General features: G+C 52.8%; 1 protein-coding gene across 1 annotated transcript in view; it reads left to right on the forward strand.

The window, feature by feature from the left end:
* The first annotated feature begins 1724 nt into the window (after positions 1–1724).
* EPB41L1 (erythrocyte membrane protein band 4.1 like 1) overlaps positions 1725–23920 on the forward strand; it is a 50717-nt gene continuing 28521 nt past the window's right edge. The window contains exons 1-13 of the mRNA XM_088026765.1: positions 1725–1905; positions 2935–3099; positions 5067–5171; positions 5766–5808; positions 9265–9340; positions 12236–12454; positions 14655–14742; positions 15822–15974; positions 17207–17304; positions 17556–17731; positions 19280–19425; positions 20332–20367; positions 22714–22896. Of these exons, the coding sequence (XP_087882891.1) occupies positions 1726–1905; positions 2935–3099; positions 5067–5171; positions 5766–5808; positions 9265–9340; positions 12236–12454; positions 14655–14742; positions 15822–15974; positions 17207–17304; positions 17556–17731; positions 19280–19425; positions 20332–20367; positions 22714–22896 (1668 nt within the window). The 5' untranslated portion in view covers position 1725. The remainder of the gene's footprint in view (positions 1906–2934; positions 3100–5066; positions 5172–5765; positions 5809–9264; positions 9341–12235; positions 12455–14654; positions 14743–15821; positions 15975–17206; positions 17305–17555; positions 17732–19279; positions 19426–20331; positions 20368–22713; positions 22897–23920) is intronic.

Consider the following 23920-nt stretch of genomic DNA (forward strand, 5'->3'; position numbering starts at 1 on the left):
AGGTAATGACATGAGTGGAAAGCATTTCTGGGGGTGAGGCCGTGTGACCAAGGCCTTCTCTTCTTCCTCGTCTTACTTCTTAATAGCAGCATCAGTGACAAGAAACCCTTTCATTTGTGCCTCGAGCCCTGGCTTACAAAGTGTGACCTGTTCAGGGCCCTGCAGTTCTTGTGTGGCCTGATGGGGCACTCAGGGTCCTTGGCTTGCTGGCCAGTGCCCTTCACTTGGGGCTGGCCTGGTGCCGCCTGGAATGCTGGGAGAGAAACTGAAGGAGACCAAGGGAGTGGGGGGGTAAGGGCTTGGAGCATGTGTGTAGCACAAGGTGGAGCTAGTGTCCGTCTGTCTGTTTGCTCATTGGAGGCCTCCCGTGGTGAATGGGGTTGGGAAGGGGCCTGCCAGGTCTAGCCTGGATCTTTCTCATTTAATATAATGGATTTAGAGGGAGGCTCTGGGCTCGGGTGGGGGTTCCTGCCCATTTCCCTGTTCCTCGGGTTTTAGCTCCAAACTTACTTACTTACTTACTTACTTACTTACTTATTTATTTGGATCCACTCTGACTGGGGTCAGGAATAGGTGCTTTTGCCCCCCCCTTTAAAAAAAACCCAATTTGTGAGTTGTGTGTATTTAAAGTAATAGAAGTAATTCCAAAGCATATAAAGTAAAAAATGAAGTTCCGTTTCTTCGCCCACCCCATGGACCTCCCTCTTTTTCCTCTATCCATTTTTCAGTTATGAAGCTGTCTTAGCAGTTTGGTCAGTATCCTTTCAGATCTTTCACTACACATGTATGAACACAAAGAGGTATTGCTGAGGTTTTGTTTTGTTTTTTTAAATATAAAAATGGAGCCATGCCATTCTTCCTCCTTTCCTCTCCTTGCATTTTGCCTATGCCAACAGAATGGCTGGGCAGTAGGTCCCTGATTCTCTGAAATCTCATTTCCTGCTCCAAGGGGAAAAGGATAAGAGTAGCCTGTCCCAGAGATAATTTCTCTAAGTCCCATGCTTTTTGGGTGAGTCCCAGTGTGGGGAAGTGACTGCCTTGTGTGTGGCAGACCCGGGGCCCGCGTCCAGGTCTCCTGGCTTATATCATCAGGGCTCTGCGTGTTTTTAACAGTGCTCTCCTGTCTTATCCCTGTAGATCCATTCTGTCAACATCCCTGTGAAGATAGCGGTTCAGGCTTAGGGCATGAAGAGCCTTGCTCAGAGTCAGTGCTGGAAGGGCCCGGAGCCCAGGGCTCTTTTGGTTGAGTTCAGTTTATCTAGAGTTTATTGAGCGGCTACTGTGTGCCTGGTGCTGGGGTTGGAGAGACAGCCCAGCGGAGGGCCTGCCCTGAGGGGGCCACTGACTGTCCTTTGTGCTCCTTTGTGCAGAGTGGGGCTCCCTGGGGAGATTCTCATTGTTCCGAGGAGGGTCCCCATTCCAGACCTGGGTGAGAGACTGGAGGAGTCCCTGAAGAGTTCTATGGTCGCAAGAGTGGGAGGGGGTCTGTGACTTCGGCTGCCGCCAGTAACCCCTGACTTCTGCTCTCTCCCCGCCCCCACTTCCTCTGTCCCTCCCTCCCTCCCCCCCTCCCCCTTTCCTCTCTCCGTGGCTCTTTGTCCATTTGTGTCCATCTGTCTCTCTCCACGTGTGGCTCCTGTCCCCTTTGCTCTGTCCTGTCATATCATCGCTGCCCCTTTCCCGTCATGTGCTCTCCTTCATGCTAATGCAGGCGTGCTGGTCACCATGACAACAGAGACCGGCCCCGATTCTGAGGTGAAGAAGGCTCAGGAGGAGGCCCCACAGCAGCCCGAGGCCGCCGCCGCTGCGACCACCCCTGTGACCCCTGCAGGCCACGGCGGCCACCTGGAGGCCAACTCCAATGAGAAGCACCTGCCCCAGCAGGACACTCGGCCTGCTGGACAGGTGTGTGCCTGAGAGCATGGGCATCCCTCTCCCTGCCCAGTCATCCAGGGCCAGTTCTTAGCGGGGACGGAAGCCGGAAACTGAGATTTATTACTGACTCATTACGTGCCGAGCTCTGTGCTGGGGGCATTGTGGTCACTTTTGTATTTAATTCTCCCAAACCTACGGAGAGTTTTAATTAAGTTAGCGCTATGCCCAGCGTGGGGCTTGAACTCACGACCCTGAGATCAAGAGTCACATGCTCTGCTGACTGAGCCAGCCAGGCGCCTCTACGAGAGTGATATTAATTTCCCCATTTTACACTTGGGGAAACAGCGGCTCAGCAGATGAAGTGAGTTACCCAAAGTCACATTGCTATCCAGTGACAGATGGAAATAAAATCTAGATCTGATTCCCCAAACCTGGTTCTTTCAACCTTATTTTCCTATCCCCCGAACCTGCCCATTCTAGCCTGGCAAACCTAGTATGACCCCAGAGCAAAATGCATCACCCTAAATTAGGGACAAGGGACTTGCTGAATCATCTAGATGTCCAATTCACACCTCCCTTCCTTCAGGGCAGGCCGAGAGGGCGGGGACTTGGCCAAGGTCGTTAAGGGCACTGGTGGCAGTTAGGACTAGCTGGCAGGGCTCTGACCTCCCTTCCCTCCATTAGATCAGTCCACCAGCTCGCCGCTTCATGCTAGACCAGTGACAGACAGGTAAGGGGGAGGCCAGATGGATGCTCTGAGAACTCACACGCTACTTTGGGGGGCTAGGGCAGCTCTGGATGCTTCCTACCTGCCGAGACTGTCCCCCTGAAGAAGTGACCCCTTCCATGAGCCCACCCGGTTGCACACAGAAGCTCTGGTTCTCCTCCTGTATATACCAACCATAGACACCGGTCACCCTGGGGGTCGTGGAGGGCCGTGGCTCTCATTTTGGAGACCATCTTAGCCCCAGCTGCTGCATCCTTACTGGGTCTTCATTTGGATGAATGGCTGTGGTCTCAAGTTCACTGACAAGACTTTTCCCCCTGTTGGACCTACAGAGCCTAGACATGGAGGAGAAGGGGTATGGGGAGGCTGATGGCCTGTCAGAGAGGACCACGCCCAGCAGAGCCCAGAAATCACCCCAGAAGATTGCCAAGAAGTACAAGAGTGCCATCTGCCGAGTCACTCTGCTCGATGCCTCTGAGTACGAGTGTGAGGTGGAGGTAGGGAGCACCCCCCACCACAGGCCCGGTCCCCAGCCGACTGGCCCCAGAGCCAGGGCAGGCTTCTCTGTGCGCTCAGCCTGGGCCAAGCCAGAGAGCGTCCATTCTTCATGGAGGCCTGGACCGACTGCGGCATCCTGGAGAGATGACCTGGCTGGCCCTCCTTTGTACAGATGGTGGCACTGAGGCCTGGAGAGGGCTGTTACGATTGCAAATGGAATTAGACGAGGCGCAGGGTTGGCACCAGGAAAAGGTTTCTCAGGGGGGGCTGTACCTTGGCAAGGAGTCACCGTCTCAGGGCTGATCTCTAGCCTGGTAGGCCTTATGGACTGGGCTCTTCAGTCTCACCTAGCAGACGCTGGTGTTTCAACTAGAATTGTTTTTATGTTTTTATTGGGCGGAGAGAGGGGTCTTCCCTTGTGAATGCCCCTGTCCAGGTCAACAGGACAAACTGGTCACTTGAAGGTTTCATGGTATGGGTGTCCCCCCCAGGCATAGAGAGGCAGCCCATTGGAAGGACTCTGTCACCTGGGCCACATAGAAATCCCATGACATGATCCTGTCCCACTGTGGGGAGCAGGGGCAGACACCTCCTGTCTGGGGTCAGCCCTTCCGGCCCCACATTTGCTATCTCCCTTTCCTATATAGGCTAGGACTCCCGCCCTAATTCTGAGCTCTCACTCATCCCCTTAGAGGGGCCGCCCTGGTCTGGGCACCATTCCTGGCCCTCTCCATGTGTATGGAAGGGTCCAGAGGGTGGCCTTCCCTAAGAGTTACAGGAACCACCTCTCTCTCTCCCTGGTGCCCCCGCCCCCCCCACCCCAGTCTTAAGGGATATGACTTATTTCTGGGCCCTGGCAGGTTGGGCCCCTCTTCTCTGCAGAGTTGGGTTGGGTTTTGTTTTTGTTTTTTTAATGTCTTTCTTCTATAGAAGGATTTCAAGGTGGACATCTTGCCTACTCCTAGGCAAAAGGAAGGGATATCTGTTCTCTCCTACCCACACCAGCCCCAAGATGCTGTTGCAGCTTGCCCCAGGAGAGCGTAGAGGGTTTGGCTGAGGCCAGGTCCATTCTCTCTGAAGGACTCTTCCAGCCTCAGGAATCCCTTGGCTTCCCAAAGCTGCTCTCCACAGTTAGGCCTGTTCCCAGTCCCTGGTGACCGAGCCCAGACCTTGCAGGAACCTCACCCTCTCTCTGGAGTCCCACCCTCTTTGGACAGTGACTGCTTCATGTTCCCCCAGCCTGTGGTCCCTTTATTGGTGCTCATCTTCACACCTGTGGGTTTGGAGTACCCAGCCAGGTTCTGGGCTTTGTCCTTCCGAATCCTCAGACCCACTTGGTAGTTCAGAGAGGTACTGAGCCTGGTTGTCTGGGAGTGGTGGGAAAAGGTGGCTCTAATAGTGTTGCTTCCAGCTGAGGCTGATCTAGGCCCCAGCAAGTAAAAACTTTACTTGCTGCCCAGATAGGAGGTGGCACTCTGGGCTGGGCTGCCCTGGATTTCACTCAGACTTCGTGTAAGGGGAGGGCCAGGGAAGGAGAGTCACACTGTGACTGAGTCCTGAGCCCTTCCCTTGTACCCTGCCCACGTCCCTCATCTTTCAGGTGGCTTTTCTCTCCCTCTTACACCCGAGCTTAGACTTTTGGTTTTCTGCTCCTTGGGTCAAAGTTAACCTCCTTCTCTTAATCTCTGTGAAGGAAGGGGAATCGGTCACCCCCCCAACCCCTCCTCCCCAAAGTAGGTTTAAGGTCTAGGAGGACCCCAGGAGGACTTGGCAGAAGGCAGCTGGGGAGCTGGGCATTAGTGTCACCTAGGATCTGGTAGGGCTCTGAGAGCAGGGCGAGGTGGGTGGCAGGAGGGCTGAGATCCTCTTTAGACGCCGGGAGACTCTTGGGGGGTTTCAGGTGGTCCCAGTGGAGCCCCCCCCGAGGTGTGTCCCAGCCTTACAGCCGCTCTGCTCCCCTCTTCAGAAACACGGCCGGGGCCAGGTGCTGTTTGACCTGGTCTGTGAGCACCTCAACCTCCTGGAGAAGGACTACTTCGGCCTGACCTTCTGTGACGCCGACAGTCAGAAGGTATCTGTGCTGGGGGGCAGGGGTTGGCAGGGGAGGCCTGCTGTCGGGGAGACCTCTTGTCTTAGGCCCTCCTAGTCCTGACTGCATCCTGCGCCTTCTGTCGGTACTCAGATCTTCATTAGGCACCTTCTGTTTGCACATAGCCAAGGTTCAGCCAGCCCTATCTGTCTCAGTTCTCTGTCTCTACCCCTCCCACCTAGACCTTTCTTGGCGACCTGCCAGTCACCCCCCAGATGGGTGTCTGGAGAGCCACAGCCTGGCTTCCTGGGGGAACTGAGATACTTACTCCAGCGCCTCTTTTCCACCCCTCGGGAGGCCCCTGTCTGGGTTTCCTCCTTCCCACTGGTCCCACTGCAGCTGCCCATCCCGCTGCCTCAGGGCGGTGCCAGCGCCAGACCCAGGGGCCCAAACCCTGTGGGGAATCTTGGCCTTGGTCCCTCCTCTCCCAGCTCCCAAGGGCCCGGACAGCTCAGCCTGAGAAGGGTGTTCCCTGCCAGGGGCTATTGACAGGCTATTTCAGGATCTCTCTGTCTCGTAGCCCTATCTGGCCCTCTCCTCCATCTTCCCTCTAAAGAACCCTGTCTTCTGTTTCAGAACTGGCTGGATCCCTCCAAGGAAATCAAGAAGCAGATCCGGAGTGAGTGGCCTGTTGTGGTTGGGAATGCTGTGGAAGGGAGGGCGGGGCTCCGGGCTGCAGGAGCCCCAGGTGCGCTCTTCCCTCTTCCTTGGGGAAGTGCATTCGGGCCCACGAGTTCATTTGCTCTGCACAGCAGATCTGGGGGAAGGCAGGGCATTGCCTTCTAGATGAAAACCGAAAGTAGGAACAAGAGAAGTGACCATCTAGAGTCACATAGCAGGTTAGCAGAGGAATCATAGATGCATTCAGGATGGCAGCTCTAGAAGGGACCTGCAGAATCATCTAGGACAAGGGGACATATTGATGGCCTGCAGACAGCCTCCTTCCTGTCCAGCGGGTGTAGACTTCTGTGATGGGTGACCCTTGACTCAGCTCGGAATCCTCATCCGCACAGCACTGCAGACCACTGCCCACGGATAGGAGTTAACACGTTAGGGAAAAGCAAGGCCTGTGCTGGTCTGGGTCATCTTCTCTGTTTAACGATGGGGTGACTGTAGGCCCAGAGAGAGGCGGTTGCTTACCTAAAGTCACAGAGTGAACTATTGGCCAAGCCAGATCTTTAGCCCTGGCCTCCCAACACCATCCTGCTCTCTTTTCAAGGCCTGGAGTGAAGAGACAACCTGTTCTTTCTGGCCCAGAGAGGAAAGGCATATTGCGAGGGGTGGAGCAGCCTTCTAATGGCAGAAGGGGGGAGGTAGGTGGCCTGAGCCAGGGGGCATATAGTGGGTGGAGACCTGGAGCCTAGAAGCAGACATGCCTCCACTGGGAGCCCCTCCCCCTTGGCTGTGCTTGGACTCCCTGGTCCCTGGGGCTGGAAAGCAGAGCCTGTTGCCATGACAACAAGCAGCTGGGCCCAGGGATGCTAGCTGACTCTCCGGGAGAGGCTGGAGGGATTCTTCCTGGAGGCTCCTGTCAGTTGAAGACAAAGAGGCAGGCACACAGAGCCCACTCCTCTGGGCCTGACAGGGTCCTAGACCTGGGCTTCAGGCTGTCCCTAGGAGTCCCAGCCCAGCTGGGAGGCCTGCCTCTCATGCCTGAAAGAATTGGAACACATACAGGCAACCGAGTGTGCAGTTTGAGGAGGACTGGGAGCTTGGGAAGGAGAAGCAGACAGCAGAATCCTTGGAGCTCAGCATCTTTCCCCAGAGCAGGGAGTTGGTCCCCCATCTCTGCGGCCCCGGCCAGCACAGCCCGGGCGTGGGGAATGGTTGCGGCTTGTGGCCACCTCCACTCATGGAGGAGCAGGCCTGCCCCCTTCAGCAGAGCCAGAGTCTCCGTCCCTACCCCTGGGACTTCCACACATTCATCTTTGTTCTGCCTTCTGGGGCCCCTGTGGAACAATTTTTTTTTTAAGATTTTACTTTTAAGTAATTTCTACACCCAGCATGGGGCTTAAACCCACAGCCCCGAGATCCAGAGTCGCATGTTTCACTGACTGCGCCAGCCGGCCACCGCACCATTGTTTGCTCCTTTCTTTGTGACAGCCCCTCAGCCTCCTGAAGGAGGCGCCACCCTGTGTCCTGGGCTTCAGAGCTGGGTCTGTTTTCTCCCAAATCTCAGTGCCCATCACCGAGGGCACTGGGGGCACCTCTCTGGGCTCCTGCTTCTCGTTGGCAAGTAGATTAGTGATTCACAAGGCGAGGGTGCCGGTTATGTATGGACAGCACCTGGCACGTGGTAGGTGCTTTCCTGAGGTAGTCTGGTGTGATGGTTGAAAGACAGACACGGGAGCCACACTGCCTGGATTTGAATCCTGACTCCAAGACTACTTACCTCTAGGGTTGTTGTGCAGGGTAAATGAGCTCTTCTGTGTACAGCACCTAGAATGATGCCTGCACATAGCAGCGCCCGGTACATATTATCTGTTATTATTATTACTACTGCTACTACTATTATTCCTGAGACAAGGATTGTTCTCCTTGAGGCTGCTTTTCAGTCAGCTGTGGTCAGGAGCCCAGGTTCTGGGGTCAGATGACTAGAGGTTACATCCCCATTCTCCACCGCTGACTAGCTCAGCGATCCCAGGAGGGTGACTTACGCCCTCAGAATCTTCATCTGTAAAAGGAAAGGTTTACCTCAGGATCATCATGAAGATCAGACTCCTCCAGGTGCACGTAAAGTCCCTAGCAAGTGAAGTAACCAGCACCTCGTAAGTGCTGGAGATGCTTCAGCTGTATGGGGAAGGTGGTGATGACCAGAGGGACAAGAACAGTAGTGACCGCGTGGCCTCCAGCCCTTCGTGACCATGGCCCTGCCCAGGCTGGGCCTTGCAGAGCCCCAGGGGTGGTCTGCCCATTGTTCTAGGTTGCAGCCTTTCCCCAAGGCCTCCTCTCTCTCATGTGGTCATCCCTTCTCTTGGCCTGCAGAGCTTGTTTCCAGCTAAAGCCGCAGCCTTAATTTCTCTCTGTACCTACATGTGTACCCTTGATTGTTTGTATCTCAGGGTGAGGTTAACATTTATCCCTGTGAAACGCCCTTTGCTACTTTCCACTCATTACATTTGCCTTTTAGGTCTTGCTCATAACCCCATTCTGCCATCCGAGATGGAGTCGACCCCACATAGGGCAGAGTCTTACCGAGGGTGTTCCTAGGAACCATAATCTGGCAGGATGCCCCATGAGAAATGGACACAGCAGGCCAAATAAGCTTGGGAAACCCCGAAATATTTGCATGTCCCGTTTAGAGGGGTGCAGTTTGCAATGGCACGTTGGGGGCTCCGAGAAGTCCAAAGTTAGGGAACCCATTTATTTATTCATTTATTTATTTTAAGATTTATTTGTTTATTTTAGAGGGGGGAGAGGCAGAGAGAGGAGAGAGAGAGAATCTCAAGCAGATTCCCCACTGAGTATGGAGCCTGACGTGGGGCTCAATCCCAGGACTTCGAGATCATGACCTGAGCTGAAACCAAGAGCTAGACACTCAACTGACTGAGTCACCCAGGCACCCCAGGGAACCCACTTAATGTGACTTGTTTTCTTCCCACGAACATCCCGTGGCTAGACTTTGGTGTGGAGGAGGGAGCACGAGCTCTGGAGCCAGGAGGCTGGGGTCTGAACCCCAGCATTGCTGCTTCCTAGCTCAGTGATCTTGGTCTGGCCACTTTACGGCCTGGGCCTCAGTGTCCTCATTTGCAAAATGGGGATGATCATCAGACTTACTCATAGGGTTGTTGCAAGGTTTACTGAAGTGATGTTTGTGATGACCAGTAGGGCTGGCATGCACCACTGAATTTCTTTCTTTCCACCTTCCTTCCCGCTGCTATGTCACAAGTCTTTCAACCTGGGCCTCAGTCTACTCATCTTTCAAGTGGGAATAATACTTCAGGCTTCCTGACTGGATTGTCCTGGAATTATAGATACGAGAAAACCCTGAGGAATTGCCCATGGGATGGTGCATCCGGGCCACCCACTGGGGTGATAGAGCCTCTCTGATTGTCCCCCTATTTACTCCTCTCAGGCAGCCCTTGGAATTTTGCCTTCACAGTCAAGTTCTACCCCCCTGACCCTGCCCAGCTGACAGAAGACATCACAAGGTGAGGGCTGTGGAGGGGGCGTGGGCGTGCTGGCTATGTGACCAGAAATGAGGACACCTGGGCCTGGTAGGCACGGGGCAGTACATGAGGGCAGTTGCAAACTCAGATGCCCAGCGAGGCCAGGCAGACAGCATCGACAAAGGAAGCTGACCCAGCGCAAGAGGAGGTGGCACAAACACAGCGGTCAGTGACGTCCCAGGCAGCATCGGGACCCATTTCACTGATTGGAATTGAAATTCAAGAGGACACGCGCCATCTCAAACAATTGCTCTTCGGCTCCAGCCATCCCTGCCTTGTGGGAACCGGGCCCCTTGTTGAAGTAAAGCTAGAGATTTGAGAGTAAAATCCACAATTTTTAAATATTGGCAACTAATTCAGACTTTTTAAAAACATGGTGGAGGCCATCTCTGGTTGGGACAAGTCAAACACGTCGCGTTCTGAATGGACCACCATTTTACTTAGGGGATAAGGAGGGAGTAGAGCACAGATGCCTTTGCAGGAAGGAATTTGGTCCCACAAGCTGCCCTGTGTACCTGTCAGGCATGTAAGGGTCAGATTAGACCGTAACCCCCTTGCCCCCCATGGAGGCAAGCCTGGGCTGCTGGGCTGAACATGGATTGTGTGTACAATCTCATTGTGCCTCAGGGCCAGTAAATAATGTGGCTTGAAGGGTGGAAGGGGTGCAAAGCATTCTCGAGAATGAGAACTTCTGTGGGGCTCATCCTGCCTCTGGAATCAGAACAGGGAGAGGCCCTTCTCTTTATCTAAGCCCCTTCCAAAGAGACAGTCTCACTTCATGATATCCGGGGGTCGTGTCATCCATGTGCAGGGCCCTACACGCCACCAACAATAAGATGTGGGCTTGGAGTTATTCCTGCAGCAGGGGAGGGGCTCTTAAGCCAGCCTCTCTCTCTCCTGTTGGGTCCCTCCTGAATGTTGGCTGCCTGTTTGCCAGGCAACAGGCCGCAGTCACGATGCCGACTCTGACCTTGGGGGATAATACAGATGTCCGTGGGATAGATCAGACCTGAAGCCTTGGCCTCATGAGCCCTGCTCTAACTCCTAGGGTCATCTTGGATCCAAGATTCAGCAACAGGGTCTCAACTTCGTTTCCAGGAGGGCTGAGAGCTGTAGACCGGCTTAATCCCCGTCCCTCTGGTCTTACCCACTAGTATCTTTCCTCTTTGTGCTAGACCCTGGGCATTGGGCTTCTGGGGACACAGGAGGGAAATTAGCCCTGCTTAGCATGGATGACCTCAGGGAATGGGGTGGTAGTAGCAGCTGATTTAGTCAAAAATACTCAGGCCCAAAATAAACTGGTCAGAATGACAAATTGATTGAAATGAAATATTGGTCAGGGTGTTTGGCAGTGATTTTCGAATTTTTAGACTTGAACAAAATGCCCTTAAGCCTACACTTGGTGCCTGTGATGTTTGAGCCGCTACTGATTCTGAGCCTACGCCTTCGCCCTGAGCACTCACTGAGGCTGCACGTACTTTTTGCCAGAGCTTCATGTCATGGAGTAGTAAAAATTATACTGAGTAAAAAGCACTTAAAAGGAAAAGAAATAGGCAATTGGAAACAATGGTGAAACATGGCAAAATGGGCAGGGAGGCATCGCTGGCTGAGGCTGAATTGAAACTTTTTTTTTTTAATGCAGTAACCGAAAAAGCAATTAAAAAATGGTTTAAAATGGATCAAAAATTATAAAATCATCCAAGTGTGCATAAAGTTATAAAAAATAATATCCTTGTGGTTGGAGATGTTTCTTTTTTTTTTTTTAAGATTTTATTTATTTATTTGACAGAGAGAGACACAGCGAGAGAGGGAACACAAGCAGGGGGAGTGGGAGAGGGAGAAGCGGGCTTCCTGCTGAGCAGGGAGCCCGACGCTGGGCTCGATCCCAGGACCCTGGGATCATGACCTGAGCTGAAGGCAGACGCTTAACGACTGAGCCACCCAGGCTCCCCTGGAGATGTTTCTTTTAAAGCAATTTGTTTTTAGACAATTCACTTAGAGCTGGAGGCAAAATTAAAAAGTTTTGAGAAACACTGGTGACCAGGTTTGTCCTCACTGTGGAATGTGGTGCAGAAGTTAAAGTGAATGAGTGCTGATATGGAAGGGCACTAGGCGCATGAAAAAGCAAGCTGGAGAGTAAGATGTACCATTTGATCCTGTGTGCATGTTAAAAACACCCATGAATCAAAACACATGCATTTCTATATCATGGGGGAAAAAAGGTCAAAACACCGCCTGGAGAATAGGGGTGACCTCTGGGGGAGGGGACTAGGGCTGAGAGTGGACGTCGAGAGGAAATTTAGAATCACCTCTCAATGTTTCCATTTGTTCCACAATAAGAATATAGTTAATTGTATGATTAAAAATACATGACATTAAAAAAAATGGCTAACAGCAAAGTAGTCCTACTTAGCTTGAAAATGAGTTAGAAATTTCAAATGTTCCCATAGTAGGAGAAATCCCTCGAAGTTAGAAATTAACAAAATGCTGAAAGGCACATGGAATGGGACAAAACCGTCTTCTAGGACACACCCAAATCAACACCTGAAATGACAGTGTCAGGAACGTTCCTGTTCTACTGAGCTGAGTGTTGGTGGTTTGGTTCTTTTTTTTTTTTTAAAGATTTTATTTATTTGACAGAGCACAAGCAGAAGGAGAGAGAGGGAGAAGCAGGCTCCCTGCTGAGCAAGGAGCCTGATGTGGGACTCGATCCCAGCACCCTGGGATCATGACCCGGGCCGAAGGCAGCCGCTTGACCCACTGAGCCACCCAGGCGTCCGGTGGTTTGGTTCTGATGGATGAGGGGATGGGCAGCGGTGCTGGTGGCATCTAGGGAGGGAGTGGGGCCCGTGCCCATGGCCACTCTCCCCTCTCCAGATACTACCTGTGCCTGCAGCTGAGGGCGGACATCATCACGGGCCGGCTGCCATGCTCCTTTGTCACACATGCCCTGCTGGGTTCCTACGCCGTGCAGGCGGAGCTGGGCGACTATGACGCCGAGGAGCACGTAGGCAACTATGTCAGCGAGCTCCGCTTCGCCCCCAACCAGACCCGGGAACTGGAGGAGAGGATCATGGAACTGCACAAGACGTACAGGTGAGGGGCCTCTGCCCAGGGCCTCCCCTGGCTTCTCAGCTGTTGACTAGGGCCCCAGGTGCTGGGCTGTAAGCGCCCCACCTGACTCTGGCCCTGACCGGATCGGAGGTGCATCTGAGAGCCAATCATCTCAGCCCACTGGGTCTCTAACAAATGGAAATGGTAGTCACTAGCTGTCTCGGTCTTGGTGTAAAACTTAAAAGTTTGCCCTCTGAAGCCGGACTGCCTGGGTTCACATTCTTGGCTCTGCCACTTTCTAACCAGGGGATCGGGGTGGGTCATTTCAGTTCCTCATCTGTTCAGTGTAGGCGCTAATAGAACCTGCCTTAGCACTGTTGGGGGCTACATGGCACATAGTACAGAGATACCACGTATTTATTGTTGCTCTGTGATCTTAGGGGTTGAATAGTTGATTGTGCAACAGAAAGCACCGTATTCTTGGAGTTAGAAGATAACTAACCTGATGGGCCATCATAGGGCTGACTAACTTGTCAGCCCCATTTTTCACATGCACATGTACGGATTTAGATGATCCGTCTGTCTTAGCTGTTGGTATTTGGGGCAGGAGAATTCATTGTGCGGGATGTTTGGCATCCCCGGACTCCAGGCATTAAATGCCCCTAACACCCTCTCAGCCATCGTAATAACTAAAATGCCCCTCTCCCATTCCCAAATGCCACTGTGAGGTTGGTACCATCCCTGGGCAGGGGTGGGGTGGGGGGGGGTGGGGGGGAGCTTTCCCCTGGAACTAAATGGTCTCTAGGATCCCTTCAAGTGGGAAGTGCTTTGGGCTCTGAGTCCAGGGTCGTTATGGGCACCCAGTGTGACCAATGATGTGAAGTGCGTCAGGAGCTATAAAGTGTGTGCATGTGATGGGGTGGGTATGGTGAAGTTATCGTATCGCTAATGAGGATGGGAGGCCTGAGGGGGGTTGGGTCTGGGGAGGAAGCGGAGGGCCAGATGTGGAGGGATCATGTACAGGGGGAAGAGAACCTGCTGGGGTGTGACGGAATGCTAGGTCCCCAGGGGCAAGTGTGTCTCTCAGAGACTTTGCACACCAACTCTGACTGGTTAGCAGCGGCTGTTGTCGTTTCGTGTTGAGCAGGACACTGAAATCATTCAGCTGGTTAGCACTGTTGGCTGGGGCTCAGGAATAGGGAGGGATGGCCTGCCTGCTGTCTGTCATCCCTGCCATAGGTAGCAAGATGTGGGAGGGATTTGTAAGAGTCCTAATAACTCAGAGAAAGAAGCTCGTATATGGGTGGAGAAAGGCAATGGCCATCCCTTTAGCTTTTACAGCTCTTTTTGACTGAAAGCACATGGACACCTAGTGTCCAGACATCTCCCGCGGCCACTCATGGAGGCAGACAGAGCAGAAGACCCCGAGGCCCAGGGGATATGACACAGATGCAAGGGAAGAGGTTGGGAAGGAGCACATACTCTGGAGCCACATTGTCTGGATTCAGGTCCCGACTCTGCTACTGAATAGTTGTGTGGCCTGAGGCGAGTCGTTCAGCCTCTCCATGCTGGTTTCTCTATAAAGTGGGAATAATGAGGACACTGACCTTACACCAACCTCACTGTTATGAGGATTCGGTGAGTTCATGCCCATGAAGGGTTTGGAACTGTGACCAGCACGTCATGCTCACTAAATGTTTGCTGTGGCTTAAATGGAAGATGTACGGTTCCCCGGCAGCCAAAGCAAAGAAGGAACTTGATGAATTACGTAACTCGCTTGTCAGAAAGGAGGATGTGCACCTGCTCCTCAGGGGGAGATTAAGTGGTTTCTGATAGAAAATTCTGAGAGAAATGTCTTATGTGGGTCATCATTTAGGAGCCCCTGGGTGATTATAACGAACCATGGCTTCCACGACGGCTTCGCAGCCACAGAGAATTAGAATCTATGGCTCACATTGAATTCTGTGGCAGAATGAAGCAGAAATTCTGGCTCCCAGCTCATCCCTTGAATACTTCCTTGAGGAGACAGGACTAGACCTGAGCTTTGACACCAGGAGGGGGTTGGGTGGAAGGAAGTGAGGGCTGAGAGCAGAGGGGAGGGACGGCGAGAGGCCTAGCCATATGCCTGCTCCAGAACGTTTACCTTCCTGGAATCCCAGGTTCTGATCACGGCCACCTTCAGCCAGCAAGTCTTAGGCCTGGGCCTTTTCATGCCTGCCTGTGATCATGTTCTTTCCTTTAGGGGCATGACTCCAGGAGAAGCAGAAATCCATTTCTTAGAGAACGCCAAGAAGCTTTCCATGTATGGAGTAGACTTGCACCATGCTAAGGTACTGCTGGGCCCCGGAGTCCCCCTAGCATCTTGGGGGGGGGGTGTCCCTCGTGCTTTAGAGGGCTTGGTGCGCCAGACCCTGTGTTCCCACCAACCTGAAGCCTTTTATAGTCATATTTCTCATTCCTCAAAGTTCTGTCACCCTTTATCTTCCCATAATCTTTATAACTTTTCTAAATTCATATTATATTATGAACCTGTTTGTACCACCACTAGATTGGGAGCATCATGAGGGAAAGACACAGGCTTTATTTTTTTTTTTACCATGATGTAATTTTATTTATTTAGTTTGTAAACCAAGTTTTTTAATACTTAAATTCAATTAATTAACATATAGTGTATTATTAGTTTCAGAAGTAAGAGTTCAATGAGTCGTCAGTCTTATATAACACCCAGTGCTCATTACATCACGTCTTCTCCTTAATGTCCATCACCCAGTTCCCCCATCCCTCCACCCCCCTCCCCTCCAGCAACCCTCAGTGTGTTCCCTATGATTAAGAGTCTCTTACGGTTTGTCTCCCTCTCTGGTTTCATCTTGTTTTATTTTTCCCTCCCTTCCCCTATGATCCTCTGTTTTGTTTCTTAAATTCCACATATGAGTGAGATCATTTGGTAATTGTCTTTCTCTGATTGACTTATTTTGCTTAGCGTAATACCCTCTAGTTCCATCCATGTCGTTGCAAATGGCAAGATTTCATTTTTTCTGATGGCTGAGTAGTATTCCATTGTATATATATACACCGCATCTTCTTTATCCATTCATCAAGACATAGGCTTCAATTTATTTCTATATCCTTAGCACATAGCACATGGCCTAGCACCACATAGGTGCCACTAAATGTTTGTCAGTGAATCGGTGATTGAGTGATTGACAGAATGATCAAATGAGGAACGGGGTGAATGGCTGACAAAACGAATGACTGAATGACTGTGTGAGATTGGTCAGGGGCCTCCCCAGAGTGCAGGCTCTGACCCTGATCCTGAGGGCTCATCAGAAGCAGAGCTCAGGGAGGGGTTTCGGGGTGCGTGGCAGGTGTGGACCCCAGGCCTGCCATCCGATGGTGTCTTCTCATGCAGGACTCCGAGGGCATCGACATTATGTTAGGAGTCTGTGCCAATGGCCTGCTCATCTACCGGGACCGGCTGAGAATCAACCGCTTCGCCTGGCCCAAGATTCTCAAGATCTCCTATAAGAGGAGTAACTTTTATATCAAGATCCGGCCTGGGGAGGTGAGCCTGCCTTGGGAACCCCTCTTTCTCACTGGAATTGGCTAGAACGGAGAGGATCCTGACTGCTGAGCCTGGTTTTTTTCCTACTTAGGATACATGGAGAAGTTGCTAGGGTACTGGGTAAGGCTGGGGCTCTCTACATAGACTTCATGGCTTAGGTGTGTGCCTACACACAGACAACACACACACACACGTGCAGTACACACAGAGACACACGGGAGCACACGTGTAAAGATAACCACATATATTCAGGTTACACAGATAGTGAATATCTGTCCATCCATGTCAATTTATCTGCTTACATGTAGTATTCAAGTATGTACACATGCCAAAACACACGACACATATGTCCAGCCTCCACACCTCATCCATCAAAAAGTCCATTGGTTTGTACCTCTAGAATAAATGCAAACCCATCCGCTTCTGTCTTTCTCCATTGCCTCAGCCACCAACCGCCACCATCTCTCACCTGTGTCTCTACAAGGTACCTCTCCCTGGTCCCCCTGCCTCCATTGTCATGTTAGGCCATTTTTCTCATAACTGGTAAGGAGAGCTTAAAAGTCCCTTCCATCAGATCACTATCCCCCATTTCCACTCCTGCCTTAACCCTTTCAAGAGCTCTCTGGCTCGTGGGCTACTATCCGAACGCCACATGTGGCCCAGCTGTGTCTTGCACGTATCTGTGCCCCCCACACACTGTGCTTCAGCTCTTTTGGCCTTCACTGACTTCCTAGGATGAGCCAAGCTCTTTCCTGCCTCCAGCTTTTTGCTTTTGATGTTCCCTCTACCTGAAATTCTCTTCCCTGCCTTCTCACATAGCTGGTTCCTTTCCCATCCTTCAGATGTCTGCCCAGAGATCACCTGTTAGAGGGCATCCCCTGATCACCCTTTCTAAGACAGATCCTGACCCCTGCACCTGCCCAGATACTCTGTCACACCACACGTCTCTGTTCATTCCCTTCATGCCCCCTCATCAGTGTCTGAACTGATCTTGTTTACTAATTTATTATCAGAGCACCCCTTCCCCATCCCCGAGAATCTTCCGTCTTGGTCACCATGGTGTCTCTGTTGCTTAGCACTGGACCTGGCTCAGTCCACTTTATTGAATAAATGAATGAATAAATGAATAAACAGGCCAGAGTCACTCATGCCTGAGAAGAGGTTCAGAAAGGATGGACCAGGGGCGGGAGAGCCCAGGCCTTGCTTCTAACCCACCCTCCTTGGTTTTGCAGTATGAGCAGTTTGAGAGCACCATTGGCTTTAAGCTCCCAAACCACCGGTCAGCCAAGAGACTGTGGAAGGTCTGCATAGAGCACCACACGTTCTTCCGGTGAGCCTGCCCCTGGGGTGGGGGTCACAGGGCATGCACAGAGGCCAGGAGTGTACACGTATGCTCCGGGAGGGGGGAAGCAGGAGAAGGAGCTAGGAGGGAGGGACTCCAGGAAAGCCCCCCTCCCCAAGTCTCTCCTTTTGTGGGTCACTTCGAGTTGTAGCTGGTGGGACAGTGGGCTGAAAGGCCAGCTGTGGTCCAGCCTTGGGCCCGGCAAGGTAGGTCTAATCCTCCTCCTCCCTCCACCGCAGGCTGGTGTCACCCGAGCCCCCGCCCAAGGGCTTCCTGGTGATGGGCTCCAAGTTCCGATACAGTGGGAGGACCCAGGCGCAGACCCGCCAGGCCAGCGCCCTCATTGACCGGCCCGCACCCTTCTTCGAGCGTTCCTCCAGCAAACGGTACACCATGTCCCGCAGCCTTGATGGAGGTATGCCCCAAATTGGAGGTGTGGGGGAAAGGGTGGTGTTTAGAGGGAAGTGGGGGCGTGCCAGCTTCCCTGGGATGAGCGCTGAAAGTGGTGGACACCTCACCAGTTGATTTGCAGCAGGCCCGGTGGCCCAGGAGCACTGTTGCCCCCAGGCAGCTCTTGGCGGTCTCGCCCAGCCTACAGCATTACTCCCACTGGAACGTGACATTGCCGCTCTCTTTTGAAGGATAGGTAGGAGTTTTCCAGGTGATCAGGAGAGTCTGATACTTTCCCTGCAGTATGAAGGTGAGACCTGTCCCAGGATTCCTTGACTATGTTGGGAAGACATGCAGTTCTGCAAAGGTCCATTTGAGGCTGAGGAAGCTCCTTATTCTCCTTGAGGGGGCACAGGGCTGAGAACTAGGATTTATGCAAAGGGAAAGTACAGTCTCTCTGTTCTCCCCTGCAGCTTCCATTACTATGCCAGGGCCTAAACGAAGCCCAGATTGTGCAGGGTAGCAAAGATTGGTCTAGAGCTGGCGAGGCTCATCCAGGAAGAACCAGAAGCCTGGACTCTAAACCAGGAGACCTGGGTCTTTGTCCTGATTCACCAAAAGGTCATCAGTGGGACCTTCCCCCTCTCGGAGCCTCAATTTATCCTTTGTAAAATGAGGATAAGGATTCCCATTCTAGCCATCAACACAGAGGTTTGTGTGGATCAAATGAAATAATGTGCATAAAAGGGCACTTGGCAGAGTGAATATATATGAATAGAAAGGCTAATTATTCTCTTTTAATCTAGGCCAATCCCAAGGATAATCTGTGCTCTGGTCATTTTAATTCTGTGTTTTCCAGCCATTTTTTCCCACCAAGACATAATCCATGGGCACAGTCTGGGTCGTGCCCAGTGCCTAGTGTAAAGCCTGTCATTCCATCCCTTTCTCTCCTATTCAGAAAAGTACTTTGGAATGCCAGTGGGTGAGAAGGATGTCCGGAGTCCCCTTGAACTTTCCCTGATTTATAAAGGGGCTAAATTATTTGCAGATCTCAGAACTTTAGCTGTCACTGGTAAAGGCTAATTTCACAATAGCTCTGTACTGCTACGTAACGGTCAAGCGAGTATTCTGTCACAACCACAACAAAAACACACTTGTGGAGCAGCTTTGATTGAATTGGCTTGCTCTGTGCCAGGCTCTCTTCTAAGTATTTACACGCATGAGCTTACTCATTCCTCCCCCAGCTGTCTGAAGTAGGTATTGTTTGTAGATAAGGAAACCGAGGCCCAGAGAGATTGTGTAACTTACCCAAGGTCACACAGCCAAGAAGCGATGGATTTGAGATTTGAACCTGGGGCACTGGCTGTAGAAGTCAGGAGTGGGGGCCGGGGCTGGGAGGCGGCTCTGTGACCTGGACAAGGCTACCTCCCCTCTCTGTGTGCTGGCTCCTTATCCCCGACATGTTGGGGCTGCTCCACTCCAACCATGGTTGGGCGGGTGGCAGGACTGGCTCCCTGTCCGTCCCCCTGGGAGAGGTCTCACCCGGCCACCCGGCCATCTTTGCCCATTTTAGCAGAGTTCTCCCGCCCAGCCTCGGTTAGTGAGAACCATGACACGGGACCTGACGGTGACAAGCAGGAGGATGGCGAGTCTGGGGGTAGGCGGTCAGAGGCCGAGGAAGGAGAGGTCAGGACCCCCACCAAGATCAAGGAGCTAAAGGTAGGAGCCTGGCTTTCTCAGACCCTCTGACCTGGGATCAGGAGGCTGATTTTGGATCTCGCCTCGGCCTTGGCCTTGAGGTGTTCCTGGCTGTGGGGGAGCACCCTCATTATGGGATGCACCATGGGAAGGACCTTGCCCAATACCTCAGTATCCCCTGGTGGTGGGTGGTAGGCATGCTGCCCACCCTGCACCCTTCCACTCTCTTTGTCCTGCTTCCCCACAGGGGCACTCTGTCCCCTAGAGGACTCCAGCCTCCTCTTGCCCACTCTTAAGTTGCCCCTTTGACTGTGATCTTCATCCGCATGGCCCCCTTCCTCCCCAGAGCATGACGGGGCGTCCCTGTGGGCCTTCACCAGGATGATGTTCAGGTGTGTCCCCTCCTGCTGCCCCACGCATTTCCCACATACCTGTGCACACATCGTGAGGACACACGTGGCCTCAGACTAGCATGCATTCACTCGGAGCTATAGACCCCTCTTAGAGTGGGGGCATGCGTCCAGATGTGCAGGCAGCATGCACGCACACGGCCATGGGTGCACACGGGTATAGCGTGTTTCCATCAGGCGGTTGCAGCTTGGAGCACGGGCCCCTGAACACACATGCCGACCGCAGAGGCATGAATACCCAGAGCCCGCAAGTCCCTTCTACTGAGTGTGACTGCCTGCTTTGCCACCAGTCCCCCGGCCCCCTTTTTCACCTCCCCGGGCCTGCTCCCTGCCTCCCACCCTGCCCCTTCTGGCTACTTCACTGCCCCACGGGTGGTCTACCAGCTTCCCTGGCCTCTGCTCCCTGGGAGAGAGCCCTCTGGGCTACCTGCTACACCGTACTGGGCCAGTGCGGTGCCTCTAACCCGTTTGCTGTACTGACCCTGCTGGTTCCTTCCCTCCTCCCGCATCTCACTAGCTGGAGCAGGAAACCACGCCGAGACACAAGCAGGAGGTACTGCATGGGACCCGTCACCACTTACCTAGCCATTCAGATCCCCAGCTCATTTGTCACCATCCCATAGTCCACCCCAGGCCCATGTCCTGGCACCGTCTCAGCTTCAGCCTTGCCTCTGCTCTGGGCCCTACTCCTCCTCCCCTACAGCCCCTCCCTCCCCTGCCCCCTCTCCCCCCCCCTCACTCCCCCCCCCATCTATCCATCTCCCTGCTCAGACCCCACCCCCTAGCCAACTGGTTCCTCCCGCCCTCCTCCCCCCTCCCTCCCTTTAACCAGTTTCCCATTCTGCCTCTTCCCACCACCCCATGCTTTCTTCCCAGCTGCTGACCATCCCACCTCTGTCCATCAGCTCTTCCAGGCCATTCCATGCTTTTATTGGTCTCATCTCCCCTGCCCCCACCTAAACCCTTCCTTAGACTCATCTCCTCCCCACACCACCATTTGGTCATGGCTCCACCTCATCTGTGTCCTCTCTGCCCTCACCCCAAGCTTCTTTTTGTATCTACGGGCAACCGATGTGGGAGTGGGCGTGGGGGGGCAGGGAGGAGCCTCAGAAGGCTTCTGCCCCTTCTGGTGCGCTGCTGTCCCTCGGGGCCTGCTGCTCAAGCTCTGCAAGGAGAGTCTCTTTTTTTTCCTCCCTCTCGTCTTCCTCCTCTCCCTGCTGGCTTCTCTCAACTTAACTTCTCTGCGTTAACAATTTCTTCCCTTTCACACAGTCCCCAACTCCTCCTCTGAAGCTTCACCGCCTCACGGGTCTGTTGTTGGGCCTGAGGGAAAGGACCAGGGGCTGGGGCCTAAGGGCTTGGCCTTGGCCCATCACGTGAGCGGGGCTTCAGCCTGACTCTTTGAGGGTCATGGGTAAGCCCCCTTGGGCCCCAGCCCCCCCCCCCAACTGCACAACAAGACATTTGGACTAGGTTTCCCCAAAGCCCTGAACCCTAATCAAGGATCCCAGGGTTCCACTGCTCCCTCTCGCCCCCGGGGACACCACGTGCGCACAGGGGCAGCGTGGCAGGATCAGCTAGAAGGTTACAAGCCACATCTTGGGTCCACTGCAGCTCGTACCCACCCCCTTGTGCAAACTCTGTCAGTTTGACTTCCCAGACGTTGTTCTAAGGCCGTCCAGCTCAGGAGGGGATATAGGAAGTACAGACAGATGTCTGGAGGGAAAGCAGAAGCTTCAGTGGCATCAGTCTCCTCCGCGAGGTAATGCACACGTTAGTCATGGTGGATCCTTGGGTGCCAGAGGTTAGCCGAGGGGAAGATCTCAGCCTTGTCCAAGAACAAGCTTGCCTGCCAGGTAGATCTTCCAGAATCTGCCGATTTGACTTTATAATAAGCGGAGATGGTCCACTTCTTGTCCTGAATTGAGTTGACAAGAATCCTCAAACAGCCTTGCAGTTAAAGGTGCTTGAACTAACAGCCCACCCGCCCTATCCTACCCGTAAGACCTGGAGGCAGATTACTCTCTCATGCTGCACTGCCTCAAGCTCAGACTTGGCGGTTTAATGGCAGACACACCCCTGACTCCAGCTCTCCCCAGCCCGGGTCTTGTGCCCAGCCCTGGGACTTAGCTGTCTTCTTCCCAGTCTCCGTTTCTCCTGCCCTCCTGAATGCCCTGCAGCACCATCTTTTCTCTATCTGGCCATATCTCACTCTGTTTGCTCTTGAGGAGTTGGTATCTGCAAGGTACCTGACCCTGGGTGATTAGGAAAGGTAGTGGCTCACAGTAGAGGATGCTGAACACTGTCTTTTCCTGGCTCCTGTGTGGGAGCAGGGCTCATTTTTCTGGGTGTCCCTGGCTTTAGTATCTGAGCAGCTCACCTGTCCCACTGAAAGGGGTCTAGGCTGGGGATCCTGCTAAGCACAGCGGTCCAAGTCTTGGCCAGAGGAAGGGGCCAGGGAGTAGACCAGAGCAGCCCAGTGAACAGGGTTGGCCAGTTCTCACTGTGTCTTGGTTGTAACCAGAAGGAAGTCACCTCCATGCCCAGTTGACACTGGGCGCACAGCACCAGAGGGAACTCACCTAGTCTTCGGGGATTCAGGTTGCCTTGGGTGTTCTGAGGCCGGAAGCCAGGCAGGGGGAAAGAAAAGGTAGTGCTTGACCAGAAGCCTCCTCTTCTTAATCTTAAGTGCTTTTTGCTCCTCTGTTTAATCTTAAGTGCTTCGTGTACCTGTTGGGGCTAATCATCTCTGCGCCCTTGGCTCATGGGGTGCCATGAGGGTGAGATGGAGTCATGGTTGGGAATCACCTTGCTGCTGTAGTGCAGCAATGGCCACGGTTACCATCCCCTGCTCAGAGCTGTTCCTCTAACACCCGCTGCCCTCTCCATCCACCCCTAGTTCTTAGACAAGCCAGAGGATGTCTTGCTCAAGCACCAGGCCAGCATCAACGAACTCAAGAGGACCCTGAAGGAACCCAACAGCAAACTGATCCACCGGGACCGAGACTGGGAGCGGGAGCGCAGGATGCCCTCCTCGCCCGCCTCCCCCTCCCCCAAGGGCACCCCTGAGAAAGTCAACGAGGTAGGTCTCACCCTGAACCCCTCAACAGGGGCTTTGGGTAAAGAGGGTCGGGAAAGTTGCTCTGCACCAACTTATACTCATCCTTCACACCTGTATGCCTCCCCCAGTTGCTGCATGAGGTGATGATGGGGATGGGGTGGGGGGCAGTGGTGCGTTAGGCTGGGAAAGACAAATTCACTACATCTTGGAATCCTTCCGGCCCCAGGGACCACCTTGAAAAACTCAAAAGACTGGCCGTGGCTTGGTGTATTCCCCGAAGTATAATTGGAAAGGGGTGTTTATTAGACAAGCCCCATGTCAGACCAACAGAATCAGAATACTTGGAGCTAGAGCCCTGGAATAACAAGTGCCCTGGGGATTCTCATGCCCGCTAAACGTTGAGAACCCCAGCAGTTGTATCCAGTAGCCAGATCCTTCAGTGCCTATTGTGAAAACAGATGGGTGGTGTGTGTGTGTGCGAGTGAGGGGGTGTTCCCTCCCGGAAGGATCCTCGGAGCCCACTAGAGGGGAACAGATCCTCCAAGAAAATTAGACCCGAGCCTCTTGCTTCAGAAAAGGATCCCACAGCCACATGCCTTTCGGAGTGGAAAGCATGGGATATTTTCTCAAATGAAAAAGCGATAAAGATAGGATCTTGAGAATTCCTGTACTTATAATCCCAAGCTATTATTTTTAGCACTGCTAAATCTTGGCAGTATTTACCCCCATTTAGACTTAGGTGTTTTCTCTCTAGCACTGCTGCTTACTTGTCTCAAACCCAACTGATCCAGACTGACACCACCTGGGTTTGAATTCTGGCTCTGATTCCTGCTAGCTGAATGACTCTGGGCTTATTACTTAATCTCTCTGAGCTTCCATTAGGCAGAGATAATAAAAGTACCTACCTCATAAGAAAGTTGTCAGGATCCAGGGAGATCAAGCATAGAGGGGCTGGTAGAGTACCTAGATGCTCAATAGGAGTTAATTATTGTTTCATTTTGAGAGTCCTGGGATTCATACAGAAGGTTATTTTCAAATTAGAACC

Source organism: Eumetopias jubatus, unplaced genomic scaffold (genome assembly GCF_037043125.1).
Source record: "Eumetopias jubatus isolate StellerSeaLion01/CBP00866 unplaced genomic scaffold, mEumJub1_p1.0 scaffold_9, whole genome shotgun sequence".
Taxonomy (NCBI): domain Eukaryota; kingdom Metazoa; phylum Chordata; class Mammalia; order Carnivora; family Otariidae; genus Eumetopias; species Eumetopias jubatus.